The 13,696-nt window shown below is 50.9% G+C and overlaps 6 protein-coding genes across 6 annotated transcripts; 4 read left to right on the top strand and 2 right to left on the bottom strand.

The window, feature by feature from the left end:
• Positions 1-226: 226 nt before the first annotated feature.
• SETTUDRAFT_88726 (uncharacterized protein) lies at positions 227-2,029 on the top strand (the record flags this gene model as incomplete). Its single annotated transcript, XM_008027100.1, has 4 exons — positions 227-539; positions 594-1,344; positions 1,393-1,630; positions 1,688-2,029. The coding sequence occupies 4 exons, from the start codon at positions 227-229 to the stop codon at positions 2,027-2,029; spliced, it is 1,644 nt and encodes a 547-aa protein (XP_008025291.1).
• Positions 2,030-2,216: 187 nt separating this feature from the next.
• On the bottom strand, positions 2,217-3,399 carry SETTUDRAFT_153460 (uncharacterized protein; the record flags this gene model as incomplete). Its single annotated transcript, XM_008027099.1, has 3 exons — positions 2,217-2,681; positions 2,781-3,315; positions 3,377-3,399. 3 exons carry the CDS (start codon positions 3,397-3,399, stop codon positions 2,217-2,219), a joined length of 1,023 nt encoding a protein of 340 aa, XP_008025290.1.
• Positions 3,400-3,888: 489 nt separating this feature from the next.
• Positions 3,889-5,009, bottom strand: SETTUDRAFT_89322 (uncharacterized protein; the record flags this gene model as incomplete). The annotated part of the gene is made up of 4 exons (XM_008027098.1): positions 3,889-4,021; positions 4,073-4,223; positions 4,274-4,919; positions 4,974-5,009. 4 exons carry the CDS (start codon positions 5,007-5,009, stop codon positions 3,889-3,891), a joined length of 966 nt encoding a protein of 321 aa, XP_008025289.1.
• A 398-nt stretch (positions 5,010-5,407) lies between these two features.
• SETTUDRAFT_153458 (uncharacterized protein) lies at positions 5,408-6,827 on the top strand (the record flags this gene model as incomplete). The annotated part of the gene is made up of 2 exons (XM_008027097.1): positions 5,408-5,743; positions 5,799-6,827. The coding sequence occupies 2 exons, from the start codon at positions 5,408-5,410 to the stop codon at positions 6,825-6,827; spliced, it is 1,365 nt and encodes a 454-aa protein (XP_008025288.1).
• Positions 6,828-9,653: 2,826 nt separating this feature from the next.
• On the top strand, positions 9,654-10,507 carry SETTUDRAFT_87299 (uncharacterized protein; the record flags this gene model as incomplete). The annotated part of the gene is made up of 2 exons (XM_008027096.1): positions 9,654-9,702; positions 9,762-10,507. The coding sequence occupies 2 exons, from the start codon at positions 9,654-9,656 to the stop codon at positions 10,505-10,507; spliced, it is 795 nt and encodes a 264-aa protein (XP_008025287.1).
• Positions 10,508-11,067: 560 nt separating this feature from the next.
• Positions 11,068-13,032, top strand: SETTUDRAFT_153455 (uncharacterized protein; the record flags this gene model as incomplete). The annotated part of the gene is made up of 3 exons (XM_008027095.1): positions 11,068-11,300; positions 11,429-11,824; positions 11,874-13,032. 3 exons carry the CDS (start codon positions 11,068-11,070, stop codon positions 13,030-13,032), a joined length of 1,788 nt encoding a protein of 595 aa, XP_008025286.1.
• Positions 13,033-13,696: the final 664 nt, after the last annotated feature.

Here is a 13,696-nt window from a genome sequence, read left to right as displayed (position 1 = left end):
ACATCCTCGGAACAAGGACCACGGCCCGTGGAACCCCGCACAATACTCCTTTGATTGGCGGTGAGATGGCTATCGTAAGCCTAAGCAAATCGTCCATTGCTGGAGCGCGACTCAATTTGTTGATGTACATACTCTCTTTCATTCCTTTGATCTATCCATTGATCGCCGGACAATCTCCAACTTGCTCGTCCTGATTGACCGTGCGCATTCCGTACTCCTACGCACCATGCCTCTGTCCTCGCCTTTCCCCAACTTGGATATCCCCAAATGCAACATCGTGGACTATCTGTTTCCGCCTGGAAAAGTTCCATCTGACACGCCAATTTGGATTGATTCGAAAAACACACAACAGTACCTCACTCCACGTGCATTGCTACAATGGTCCAAGCGATTGGCGGCAGGCCTCGAAACCGTGAGCCAGCCTGGAGAAGTTATTCTTATATTTTCCCCCAACAATGTCTTCATTCCCGTTGCATATCTTGGAATTGTGGGATCCAAGCGCATCTTCTCTGGCGCGAACCCAGTCTACACTCACGAGGGTATGGATTGTGCGACAAATAAAGCAGAAGGAAGTACTTACTGACCGCTCTTAGAAATGGTACATCAGATCACCAACACCAAAGCTCAGGTAATTCTCGCGCATCCCAGCCTAGTCAAAGTAGCGGTAAAGGCTGGAAAGGCCGCATGTCTTCCAGAAGGCCGTATCTTTCTTTTCTCGGATGAGCCATGTGCGCCGGCTGAAGGTTGCCGAGACTGGAGAGATGCGCTGGCGCCAGAAGCAAATACGTACAATTTCCCCAAACTATCAGAACATGAATCAACTACCACCACTGCCACATTGAACTATTCTTCTGGCACCACCGGGCTTCCCAAGGGCGTCGAGGTCAGTCACCACAATTTAATCGCAAATTGGGAGCAAACCATCTTCATCCGATATCACAACAAACCCTGGAAGGCTCACACACGACCTGTTGAGAAATGGGTTGGATTTCTCCCTCAATACCATGCGTATGGCCAGCTCTACATTGGCATGGCTCAAAAGCTTCAGGTACCATGTTACACTATGAAGAAATTCGAGTACCCTGATTTCCTCCGGGTCATCCAAACTCACAGGATAACGCACCTCCAAGTGGCCCCTCCGATCATGGTCATGTTGAGCAAGAGACCGGAGACTGCGAATTATGATCTCAGCAGTCTCACAGATATCTTGTGCGGCGGAGCACCGCTGTCCAAGGAACTTCAAAATGACATTACTAAAAAGCTAGGATGTGAAATCACCCAAGGCTGGGGAATGTCAGAAGTAACCTGCGGACTGATTATGGTCACAGGCGGCACAAAGGATGAGTGAGTTGAGCCTGAAAATCTTTTTTCGAAACTACTGACACAAAACAGTTCTGGAAGTATAGGCGAAATCATGCCAAACTGCCAAAGCAAGCTTCTGGACGACGAGGGCAACGAGGTATCCGATGGCGAGCCCGGCGAGCTTTACGTGCGTGGTCCAAACGTGTTTTTGCGATACTGGCAGAATCCCGAAGCCACAAGAGAAGCACTATCCCCTGATGGATGGCTAAGAACCGGCGACGTTGCCATTGTAAGAAACGGACGGTTCTGGATTGTGGACCGCAAAAAGGTAACTTAGCCCCCCAGAAGCAGTGTTTTACCAAGACAACATACTAACACAGCCTAGGAACTTATCAAAGTCAACGCACTGCAAGTTGCGCCGGCAGAACTCGAAGCTGCATTACTCCAATTCGATCCCATTGCCGATGCAGCTGCTGTCGGCATCACGATTGACGACCAGGAATGGCCTCGAGCGTATGTCGCGCTCAAGGACGAGTACAAGGGCAGGATCACTGTCGAAGACATTCACAAGCACATGAATGCCAAAGTAGCTAAGCATAAGCAACTTGTGGGCGGCATTGTATTTGTAGATGAGGTTCCCAAGTTGCCCTCGGGCAAGATTGTGCGGAAGGTTGTCAAGCAGTGGGCTAAGAGGGACGCGGAGAACATGAAGAGGGCTCGACTCTAGATTGTTGTAGAGTCATTAATTACCCGCGACAGCGTGAAGTTTTTTACATGAGCTTCAGAACCCGCAAGTGTATTAATTGATATGTTACCAGTCTAGCACATGAGCAAGGCTTGCACTTACAACTGCATGATTAGATCCACACCTGGTATCCAAGACTCCGAATGCATCTAGTCCATCTACCATGGCCTCAAAATACAACAACTTGCCTCTTCTCAGCCTTTCCTTGCTGCATCTCCTCTACCATCCGCGGCAAGTCCTCCAGCGTGCGATACTCCACCTCAGGCTGAATTCCATGCTTGCCCGTAAAATCCACCGCCTTCTGCATCCTCTGCGGAATCCCCGTGCTATCAGCCTTGATTCTATACCTCCCCGTCGTCAAGTCAAACGTGTTGATGAAATCCAGGCCTTTTGGCGCAATCCCGATAACCATGAGCAAACCCCCTGCACGCAAGAGGTTGGGCGCACCGGCATACGCGATATTGGAACCAGAGTAGACGGCGGCTGCATGGCATCCTTTCCCATCGGTGAGTTTCTTGATGTCTTCGATGTAGTTTGTGTTGGTTTTGGAGTTGAAAGTGGCATCTGCACCGAGTTTCTTCGCCATGGCGAGCTGAGAGTCGTTGATGTCGAGGGCAATGGTTTTGATGCCCATCTGTCGTCCCGTCAAGTCAGTATGAATGAACTCCCCATTCTCACGCTTTGACTGGAGGAGAGAGGAACAAAACGAAATACGGTGAGAAACAAAACATACCGCTTTAGCATACTGCACAGCATACTGACCCAACCCACCACACCCCACAACCGCCAACCACATACCCGGCTCCAACTCGCAACTATCCACACTATGAAACGCCGTGATGCCCGCACAAAACAAGGGCGCCGCCCTCCTCATCTCCAGGTTCGCAGGCAACTTGACTGCATTCTGCCATTCGACAACCGCGTACTCTGCGAAGAAGCCGTCGACCCCGAAACCCTGCACCTTCTGGTTCCCTGTCTCGCACTGTAGATTGTGGACCTGGCAGCCGCCACATGTGAAGCAGCATCCGGTGATGTAGTTGAAGCCGATTGCATCGCCGATGGCGAAACCGTGGTCTGAAGCTTCTGCGCCCATCGACTCAATGTGGCCGACACCCTCGTGGCCAATGGTCACGGGGCGGTCGGAGTCTGGGCGCAGGTTCATGCCGAGGTCTGAGTGGCATAGCGATGCAGAGTGGATTTTCACGAGGAATTGGTGGGGTTGTGGTTCTGGTTTCGGGACGTCGTTGATCACGACTTTTCGTTGTTTCCTGGGATACCGCTTAGCGCTCAGATGGTTGATATACCTAGCGTGTTGCGAGAGAGACTTACGGATCCCATTGGCCGGCTTTCATGGTTGCAACTGGCTTCCTTGATCTTCTAGTGGTTGGGCTCTTGTTGCGTTGAGCACTGTGATGGTTTATATAATGGTACTTTCAATCATGCCCTTTGTGTCTCATCCACGTAATCAGACATTTATGCTACAAATAGTACACGAGTCGGGGATGGTAGTCCGAGTCATTGCACTGACTTGGAATAGCGTGGCCTGGCTGTGCGTGTGTATAGTCTTGAACCGGAAATGCAGGATCGACATGGTTGGATGGAAGCATGCAGCTGGCCAAGGTGCGGGGGAAGTAGAAAGCGGGGTTTGAAGTTGTACGAATGCTCTCGCATAGCAGTGTGGCTGAACCCGCTATTGATGTGTCAAGAGGTGGTGCATGTGATATATTAATTGTGGAAAACCTGTATTTGCATTGCCACAGATCAAGGAAGCATTGCTTTCCAGCTATATGGAGTCGCTGATGTTACTGCATTGTTTTAGCAACAATCAGATATATGGATATCTAGGCTAGCAAGAATTTCACTCCTTCTGCCATTTTGCTGAAGAACTGCTGCTTCGGCTCATCCAGCTTTGTCGATGGCCAAGCCATGAAGAAGTGCGGATAGCCTTCATACATGTCGAATTGATTGGGTACACTTGAGGGAGATCAGCAAACCGACTTCATAAGAAGGGCTTTCAATACGTACCCTGCCTGATCCAGCTTCTCCTTCATCAACACACCATCAACTCTCAATGTATCAAGTCCAGCAACAGCCATATACACGCGCTTGAGATCCTTGATTCGCGGATGTAAAAGAGGTGAAGCATACGGATCAGTTGGCGGTGCTCCAAAGGCGTCTGTCTTATTATCAGTATATTTAATACTGAAAATTCAACGCTCAACTTACCCCAAAACTCTCTCATTGCCCGTGCCGTATTGAGAGTGAGCCGGTCGTATCTCTCCATGGCCGTATACCTCGCCTTCAATTCGGCCGGTACCCCATCTGGATGCACAGTAGCAGGTATTATACCCAGTACACCAACAAGTTGATCTCCGAGTCCCTCGTCCACAGCCCTCAGCGCCGTTCCAAACGCAATCTGCCCCCCAGCCGAAACTCCAGCAGTGAGAAACTTGCTTTGCGCGGTGTTCAGTCGCTGCGAGTGCTGCAAGGCCCATTGCAAAGCGTAGAAACATTCATCCATCAACCCTGGATGCGCATTTTCAGGCGCAAGCCCGTACTCCACAGACACAACGACAATGCCACCGGCCTTTGTAACGGCTCTGCTAAACCCATCTTCACCGTTGATGTCGCCCATGGCCCAGCCTCCGCCGTGATAATACATGCAAACCGGCCGGCCTCCTATGTAGCCATCAGGCGTATATATGCGGACTTTTGTCCCTTTATCAGTTGCGGTATCTTCTGTTTTGACCGAGGCATCAGGCGCAGGAAAAGTGTATTTCGATGCCATTAAGCCGCCGTACCCCACAAATTGCTGCTTCATGTTTGCGAGTGGCGGCTCCAAGAGCATACGCTCGCCGAATTCCTTTTCGAACTAACATATGGAGTGTTATCGAATGCAACTTTAGATGGTTTATTTCGTACAAACCTCCAGCCATGGCTTCGCAAATCCCTCGTCAGTCATTTTTACTTGAATTGGGTATTGTGTTGTCGCGCAATGAGGTCCATTGGGGGTTTCGTCGAAAGATGCATGATGCCTGTAACGCAACAATCGTTACACTGAGCGTTGTCGTCATGCACGAGGCCAGAATGAGCAGCCTCCGTATCCCCGTCGTGTGGGCTGGAGTGGGGCGCCATTCCTCCACACGCTTAAACAACTCCGGCCCCCCACGGGAACTCCAGACGTCGCCTCGGCTCGAGAGACGACGCGGATCGCTAACGCGTCTGTCGGCATGCGAGTCATTATGGTCATAGTCATGCATCCCATGACTTGACTGTCTTGTTGTCGTCAGTATCATTCACGTATTCCGTCACGTACTCGCACCTGGGATCCTGTTCGCACCACCCTTGCTCATATCCACCATGGACATCGACATCAATACTCACCCGGTCTTTTCACGCATACCGCCGTGGGTCAAGGCCAAGCTGCGTCCGATTGCAATCTCGAAAATACACCAAGTGTACGACTGGGTTGAGAATGAGTGTATACCCGCTGAGCGCATATACAAAGCGCAGCTCAGTCAAAGCAAGACAAGATGGGAAACACCCGCCATCATCCACGAGCTGCGCAAGAAAGCCAAAGCCCAAGGGCTCTGGAACTTGTTTTTGCCCAACCACTTTGTTGAGAGTCCCGGATTGACGAATTTGGAGTACTCTTGCTGCGCCGAGATAATGGGGAAAGTGTACTGGGCCGCGCAGGTGAAGCTTTCTCGATCGTCTTCCGCATCTACAAGCGGCATGGCTGACTTGCTAGGTAGACGATGAACTGCCACGCCCGGAAACAGGCAACATTGAACTGCTAGCCAAATACTGCACACCAGCACAGAAGGAAAAATGGCTGTACCCGCTGATGAACGGCGACATGTCTTCCGCCTACAGCATGACGGAACCCGACGTAGCCTCCTCAGACGCCACCCAAGTCGGCATCAAGATGGACATTACCGAAAACGAAGTCATAATCAACGGCCGCAAACTCTACGGCAATTGCCAATACAACCCGGAAATGCAGCTCTTCATCCTCATGGGCTGCTCGGATCCGACGAATCCGAATGCATGGAACAGACACACGACGCTTGTGGTGCCGGCGAACAGCCCTGGGCTCAAGCAGATCCGGAACTTGAGTATCATGGGCTACGACTGGGCGCCGGAAGGCCACGGCGAATACGTCTACGAAAACGTGCGGGTGCCGCGAGAAAACATCATCATGGGGCCTGGACGCGCTTTTGAAATCGCACAGGGGAGACTGGGTCCCGGGCGCATCCACCACTGCATGCGGCTGATCGGGCAGGCCGAACGCGCGTTTGAACTCGCGCTCGTGCGGTGCATGGAGCCGCGCAAGAAGCCGCGGGGCAAGTTCATCGGCGAGTTTGACAGCAACATTGAGCGCATTGCTGATATGCGCATGACAATTGATGCAATGCGCCTGGTTGTGCTCAACGCGGCTGATACCATGGATCTCCAGGGCAACAAGGCGGGTAGATACGCTATTGCGCAGAGTAAAATCATGGTGCCCAATGCCCTGCTCAAAGTCATCGATGAAGCCATGCAGATATATGGTGGCCAGGGATTAACCCAACATACACCTTTACCCGAAATCTGGACGTATGCGCGCTTCGTGAGGGTCGCCGATGGACCGGATTCGGCACATAGGCATCAGGTTGGGCGCGATCAGATGAAGACTGCGAGTGAGTTTAGAGAGAAGGCGAAAGGATATACCGAGAGGTATAGAGAGTTGTGCAAGAAGTGGGGATTGAAGCCTGAGGAATTTGAGGGAGTATTATAGTGGTCGTACGCTTCTTTCCTGTATCAGACCAAGTAATAGTAGAAGAACTGTGCGATGCTATTGCGTAATCTATCATCAGAAGGAGAGAGAAAAGGGTATCATATCCAGGGCCCAGACCACCTACTCATCGTGACGTAAATTGAACACGTCCAAGTCATTATTTATACCGCTACCGGCGGTGACCCAAAGCTCAAATGTCGTCATCGTCGAAGAAAGAGGCCACTTGTTGAGTTGACAAGAGAAAGTCATCAAACGTGAATTTGGCTACTGTCACAGTAGCCGTCGTCGAAGATAAGGCTGGGTACAAGTCAACCGTGCACTGCCTTTTCGTTGGCCCTTGAACCTTAGATGGGGCTGCAGTGGCTCTTCGCTTTGCGCCGTGTCCGGACATTGATTTGGGTAGTTGCGAAGCTCTGAGCTTTGCAAGTTCAATGTCAAGGCCTGTGGCAAAAGGACCCGGGTTCAAGCACCTGCCGGCTATTTTCTTTGTGGACAGTACGGGCCTGCTACTATCCATGGATGCAGAAGAGCGTGCTGGTGTCCGCGTCATTGCAATGTTTTCGCGTTTTGATGGCCCGAGTATTGGTCTTGCGGGTGGTAATGTGGGCACCTCCTCAGTCTGCTTGTACGTTGGTAACGTCTTCGCTGGGATAGACTTCGTTGGTGCCTTTGGTGCGTCAGAGACAGCATGTTCCGGCTCTTCATCCAGGTCATCGAGAGAAAAGTCTAGGTCTTGCGTAGACACTGGCGAGAGGCCATTGGCCATCGTGAGTGGCGCAACGCTAGATGCATTCTCAGACTCGACAACTTTGGCAGTTCCTTCAGAAGCAAGTTGACGCGATATTTGTGTACTGCTTTCGAGAAAGTCATCCCAGCAATCCACTGATGAAGACATCAACGAAGATGCTTTCGTGGCCGACATATCCCTCGACGGATCAGGAGAACTCGACTTCGACGCTGGAAGTGTAGGAAGCTTGAATTCTGGAATCGGATTCGCTCGAGGCTTTGCATTTGTAATGGGGAGAGTCGGTTTCTTCGGAAAAGCTGCAGGCGGTACTCGACCTGGAACGGACGGTAACTTGAATCCAACTTGCGATGTCTCCCGAGGCACTTTAGATGGTGCATAGTCGGTTGCGACACGGATAGCAAACTGCAAGCGCTGGAAAGGATGCCGGTCCAGGTTCTTGTATTTGGCGGAGAAGGGCATCCGGGTGAGGAACGTTTTGGTACCTTCCAACTGTCCATCTAAGACAAGACACTCCAATCGATCATTCTCAGATCGCAGAACACGAAGATGTTGGCTTTTTGATACTTGGCTGCTTGTGTTCAAATCTCTAAGCAGAGTTACAACACAGCCAACTTTGAGGCGTAGGCGATGGGGTGGTAGCCCAACGGGATTTAGTTTATGCAGTAACCCTAAGGCAGGATCCCAGTCGGGGATTTTCAATGAGACATCTTGGGAGAGAAGTTCTATCACAGGCGCAGGTAACTTGTCAAGTATAGCCTCGACTACTTTGTTAACGGGGCCGTGAGTGCGGGTGAAGTCAGGGTCGTCTTTGGCGGGAATAGGCTTTGGTGGAATCGGAGCGATGGACGGAGCAAGCGCAGTGTGATTGACGGGCGCTTGGCAGGGCTGTACAGCGACTGGAGGCTCTTCAACTGAATCTGACATGACTAGATCGTGTGCCTCCAGGAGAGAATCATCGTCTAAGTCGTCATCCGGCCACTGCTCTCCCAGCGACGGTTTCAGCTCAGGCAACTCAGCCGCCATGTCCTCGTCGTCATCATCCCACGGCTCCTTTTCAACCTTCTCCATGATTTCTTCAAACCTCTTTGTGAACTCTAACTCCTTCCTACGCTTCTCTTCCTCTTTCTTCTTGGCCAATCCTAGGAATGCTTCCATTCCGCTCTTGAGCTGCGCCTGCGTGTGGCTATATCCAATCAGCTGCGTTGCCAGCCCGACACCAAGCTGCTTCCTTGCCGCCGCCTCCTTTGCTTCTTTCTCCTCGCGCCTCTTCTTTGCGGCTTTGCGGCGCTCTTCGGCCTCGCGAGCGCGGGCAGCGCGCTGGTCTAACACGACCTCTCGCTCCAGTTGTTTCTGCTGACGCTCACTGAGGCGAGAGCCATTTTTGCGATGCTGCTTCTTGAGTTCCGTCGAGGTTTGCGCGATTCGGTGCGGGGTTGGAGGCATGGCGGGTTGCGCATGGTGGAGGTGAGGGGATGTGCATGTGTGGTGGCAAATGATTTACACAGCCGCGCTAAGAACACGAAGTCACGTGCACTACAACAGTTGCGCGCCACCAATTTACCATCTTCTCTTTGTCTTCTTCCTAGCGGGAATTCCACCCAACATGCCGTCCAAGCACGTGTATCCAGGCTAATTCAGCAATCTTGTTGCGCAACGGCCACACTAGATACTAGGCGAGCCTACTGCGCCTCTCCTGTGCATGGCGAGCTCGCCCAATCTCAATTAAACTTGAGCGATTTTCTCCGTCTCACCCGTTCATCTTCCGCGCTTCTCCCAGTTCATTTGTATTCAAAAAAGGCCGTATAGGTCATAGACCTGACTCAATCCTGCTCATCATCATTGTCAGGAAAAGCAAATCCGGCTTCCGCGAAGCACGCCTGACCCCGCGCACGAGCCTTTCCTGTAACACCGCCATATGGAGAATCGCTGCACCCGTAGCTTCCGTAATGCTGGATTGATCCAACAGCACATGTTGTGCCAAAAATAGTCAAAAAATCGAGCACATTTACACGCGCAAGAATTCAATACTCAAGAAAAGCATATCATCTGTAGCTCACCATCATATCTTACCCGTTGCCATGTCTTTCACCCTGAAGGGAGTTGCATACATTACCGGTGCCGGCTCCGGTAGGTCCAGGCAAAGCGTTGGATTGGTTCTCGGCATAGTTTCAACTGACTCAAGCAAGGCATTGGACAATTCACAGCATATGCTCTTGCAAGGCAAGGCGTACGATCATTTGCTTTAGTCGACCGCAATCCCTGTTCGACAACAGTCAGCGAACTGAAGAAGATCTCAACTGAGATCTCAGTCCAGTCTTTTGAGCTAGATGTTACGAGCGAAAAGGCAATCGACGATAGTGTCAAAAAGACAGTCAAAGAATTTGGACGACTAGATTATGCGGTCAACAACGCGGGCATAGGCGGTCCCATCAAAACATCAGACCAAGTATCCAAAGAAGACTTCGAAAAGGTTCTTGCTGTGAATACGACTGCAGTGTGGCAATGCCAGCGCGCCCAAATTCGCCAAATGCTGAAACAAGAGAAAATGTCGGACTCGTACCGGTCTTATCGTGGATCCATTGTCAATGTGGCGTCCATGTATGGCCTGGTCGCACCACCGCTCAATGTCCCAGCAACCTCATACGCTACAAGCAAACATGCAGTTGTTGGCCTGACCAAAGCAGATGCGCTTGCTTTCGCGCATAAAGGCATCAAAATCAACGCAATAGCCCCGGGCTATGTGCTGACGCCTCTGGTCCAGAAATCCATGAGTCAAGGCGACATGATAGAGACGGAAAGAATGAAAGTTCCCATCCATCGCTATTCGGAGATGGAGGAGATTGGCGATTGCATAGCGTTTCTGCACTCGGACGCGGCTAGCTACATGATTGGCGCCACCTTGGTGGCTGACGGCGGATACAGTGTCTTGTAATCATGTACGAATTCACCTATTCCTAAACCGGTACACACACTTTTTACACCTGTCCTGCGACAATCCTCGGCCAACGCTTCTTCTCCGCGGTCACTTTTACACTGCCCATCATGCGGTAGTGAGACCTTAGGTGAAGTCTTCTTGGCAGAACCCCATTCGACTGGGTATATTGAATCCCCCGCTTTTTACATGGATAGACTGACATGGCCTAGCCCTGAAGCGTCAGGTGAATGAATTCTTGATTGCGCGGCTGCGGAAACCGTTTACCAGACTGGGCATCGTGCATAGTTACGCACGGCTGGCTGTCAGCACGACCCGTCTGCACGATCCGATGCTCCAGTCAGATGCCAATTGTGCTAAGCCGGACCCCAGATTTGATATTCAGTGCATCTGACTCGCATCGTGGAGAAAATGAGTCTACACTGACTCTGCGAGACTACAAGGACACTGTGCTGACGTACAGTACAATGCTTTAATACCCTGTATGCCTTGTAATCTCTACCTCGTCGGCCTTTTTCTCTCCAATTCTCTCATTTTCATAGTTGAACAATCTCTACAAAATGGCAGACGGTTTCATCGTTCCCTCATCAAGCAGACCCGAACTGGATGCCCAGCGTCGGTTGCAAGGCCCAATTCATGCACAACGCCATGTGCGCGTCGTGTGCATCGGTGCCGGTGCCTCTGGCCTTTTGATGGCATACAAGCTGCAAAAACATTTTTCAAATTACAGCCTCCAAGTCTACGAGAAGAACCCAGAGGTTTCTGGTACTTGGTTCGAAAACAGATATCCGGGGTAAGTATCGGCTAAGCAACTGGCTGTGGGGATGGGGACGAGACCACTTTTACCCCACACTCAGCATTTACCGAGCCGGCCACGGTGACGTCGCACCTTCAATGCACTGTGCTGACCTTGCTTTGCAGATGCGCGTGTGACGTCCCAGCACACAACTATACGTGGTCATTTGAGCCCAAACTCGACTGGTCTGCCGTCTACGCTAGTTCAAAAGAGATATACACCTACTTTAACGACTTCGCGCACAAGTATGGCCTCCACGAATACGTAAAGACTCAACACCAGGTCATCGGTGCAACCTGGAGCCAGAAGGGTGGGTACGATGTGCAAGTCAAAGACCTCAGAAGTGGCCAGATTGTGAATGACCATTGCGATATCTTGATCAACGCTGGAGGCATATTGAATAACTGGCAGTGGCCAGCCATCCCTGGTTTGGATAAATACAAAGGCACATTACTCCACACGGCAAACTGGGACGACAAAATCGACTTGACAGGCCGGAATGTTGGTCTTATCGGGAACGGGTCAGTCTTCTCTCATTGAACTATTCAGCATATACTGACAATTTCACAGCTCGTCCGGCATCCAAGTGCTACCCAACATCCAACCATACGTCAAGAAAGTCACAACCTTCATCCGTGAGCCTACTTGGGTCTCTCCCGTCCAGGGTCTTGAGCAGCACGTCTTTTCCGAGAGCGAAAAATTAGAATTCGCCGCTAAGCCCGGTGTACTTCTCGAGTACCGCAAGAGCGTCGAGCGAGGCCTCAATGGCCAATTCGGCATCTTCCTCAAGAACACAAACATCAACAACGAAACAGAAGCCTACTTCCGGGAACAGATGGCAGAAAAATTGGGGAACAAAACTCTCCAAGAGCAACTCATCCCAGATTGGCATGTCGGCTGCAGGCGGCTAACGCCCGGCGTGGGCTACCTCGAAGCCCTTGGCAAACCGAATGTGCATACAGTATACGGTGAAATCAACGAGATAACTGAACGTGGCTGTCTGTGTGACGACGGCAACGAGTACCCCGTTGACGTGCTCATCTGCGCCACGGGCTTCAACACATCGTTCAAGTCCCGCTTCCCCGTCATCAACCCCGCCGGTATCAATCTCCAAGATGCATGGGCCAAAGAGCCTCGCTCGTACTTTGGTCTTGCCGCCGCGGACTTTCCCAACTATCTCGTCTTCCTCGGCCCCAACTGCCCCATTGGCAACGGGCCTGTCCTCAGCGCGATCGAAGCACAGGCCGATTACATGTGCAAGCTGATCGACCGCTTCCAGACACACAATATTTCGACGTTTGCACCCAAAGCCGAGGCCATTGACGACTTCATCGCTTTCAAGAATGAGTTCATGAAGAAAACCGTCTGGGAAGACTCCTGTCGCTCGTGGTACAAGTCGCTGGGTCCAGACGGCCCTGTCACGGCCCTCTGGCCTGGCTCAACGCTGCATTACATGGAAGCCCTCATGGAGCTGCGCCTCGACGACTGGGACGTAAAGTATACCGGGAATCGCTTCAACTGGCTCGGTAACGGCTATTCGCAGACGGAAATTGATCCCACGGCTGACTGGGCCTTTTACGTCCGGGATCGTGACGATGATGAGCCCATGTCGAGGCTGAAGAAGCTGCGCATGATCAATATGAGCGGCACCATAACGAGCAACACCGGTATAAACTTTTCCGGAAAAGATGGGGAGACACATAAAAAGCAGTTGGAGTCGAGGCTGTGAGATTTGCAGTCTTGATTGTAACGGCTCGGAGGTTTTTGTGCTCTCATTTTTATGGCATTTTCTTATTATAGTTGGTTAGAGGTGTAATGACATGAGATGTTAGCAAGATCAAAAACACTAAGGCAACAGTTACAAATAAATAGATGTAGTACATCAGAAGGAAATAGGCAGAATAGCTAAGTCAAGAACAAAGGGTGCTGAGATATCTCCATACTTATGCTAAAACGTTCTACCATCTAAGCAACCACCTCGCTGTTTAGAGCACCAATCTGTAAAAAGACATGCATACTTTTTCAAGGAGTTGCTAGAATCATTGTTCCTGCATATGTACGACCAGTCTAACATCAAGAAAAGCAGCCTAAGAAAGGGAAAAGAAGGGTCCTAAATAGTTGCTCAAAACTATATCTAGGCTTCCAACATCTCTAATCCTATCTATTCATAACAGCGACATCCTCTAGGTGTCTAAACAGCAATTTTTAACTATACCAGCAGTAAAGAGTTGGAATAGTGAGCTATCCACCGATCATAACATAATGGCATATTCTACAGCACATCCAAAACAGATCCATATAGTGTAATCTCAAACACATACCGCCACATACGCCAACCCTCCCAGCACCGCCTCTCGGTCTCATATCCAATCTTCAAAGTAGCATACGAGCTA

The sequence above is a fragment of the Exserohilum turcica genome (genome assembly GCF_000359705.1).
Source record: "Exserohilum turcica Et28A unplaced genomic scaffold SETTUscaffold_2, whole genome shotgun sequence".
Lineage (NCBI taxonomy): Eukaryota > Fungi > Ascomycota > Dothideomycetes > Pleosporales > Pleosporaceae > Exserohilum > Exserohilum turcicum.
The sequence above is the reverse complement of the archived record's forward strand: the minus strand, read 5'-3'. Positions and strand labels throughout refer to the sequence as shown.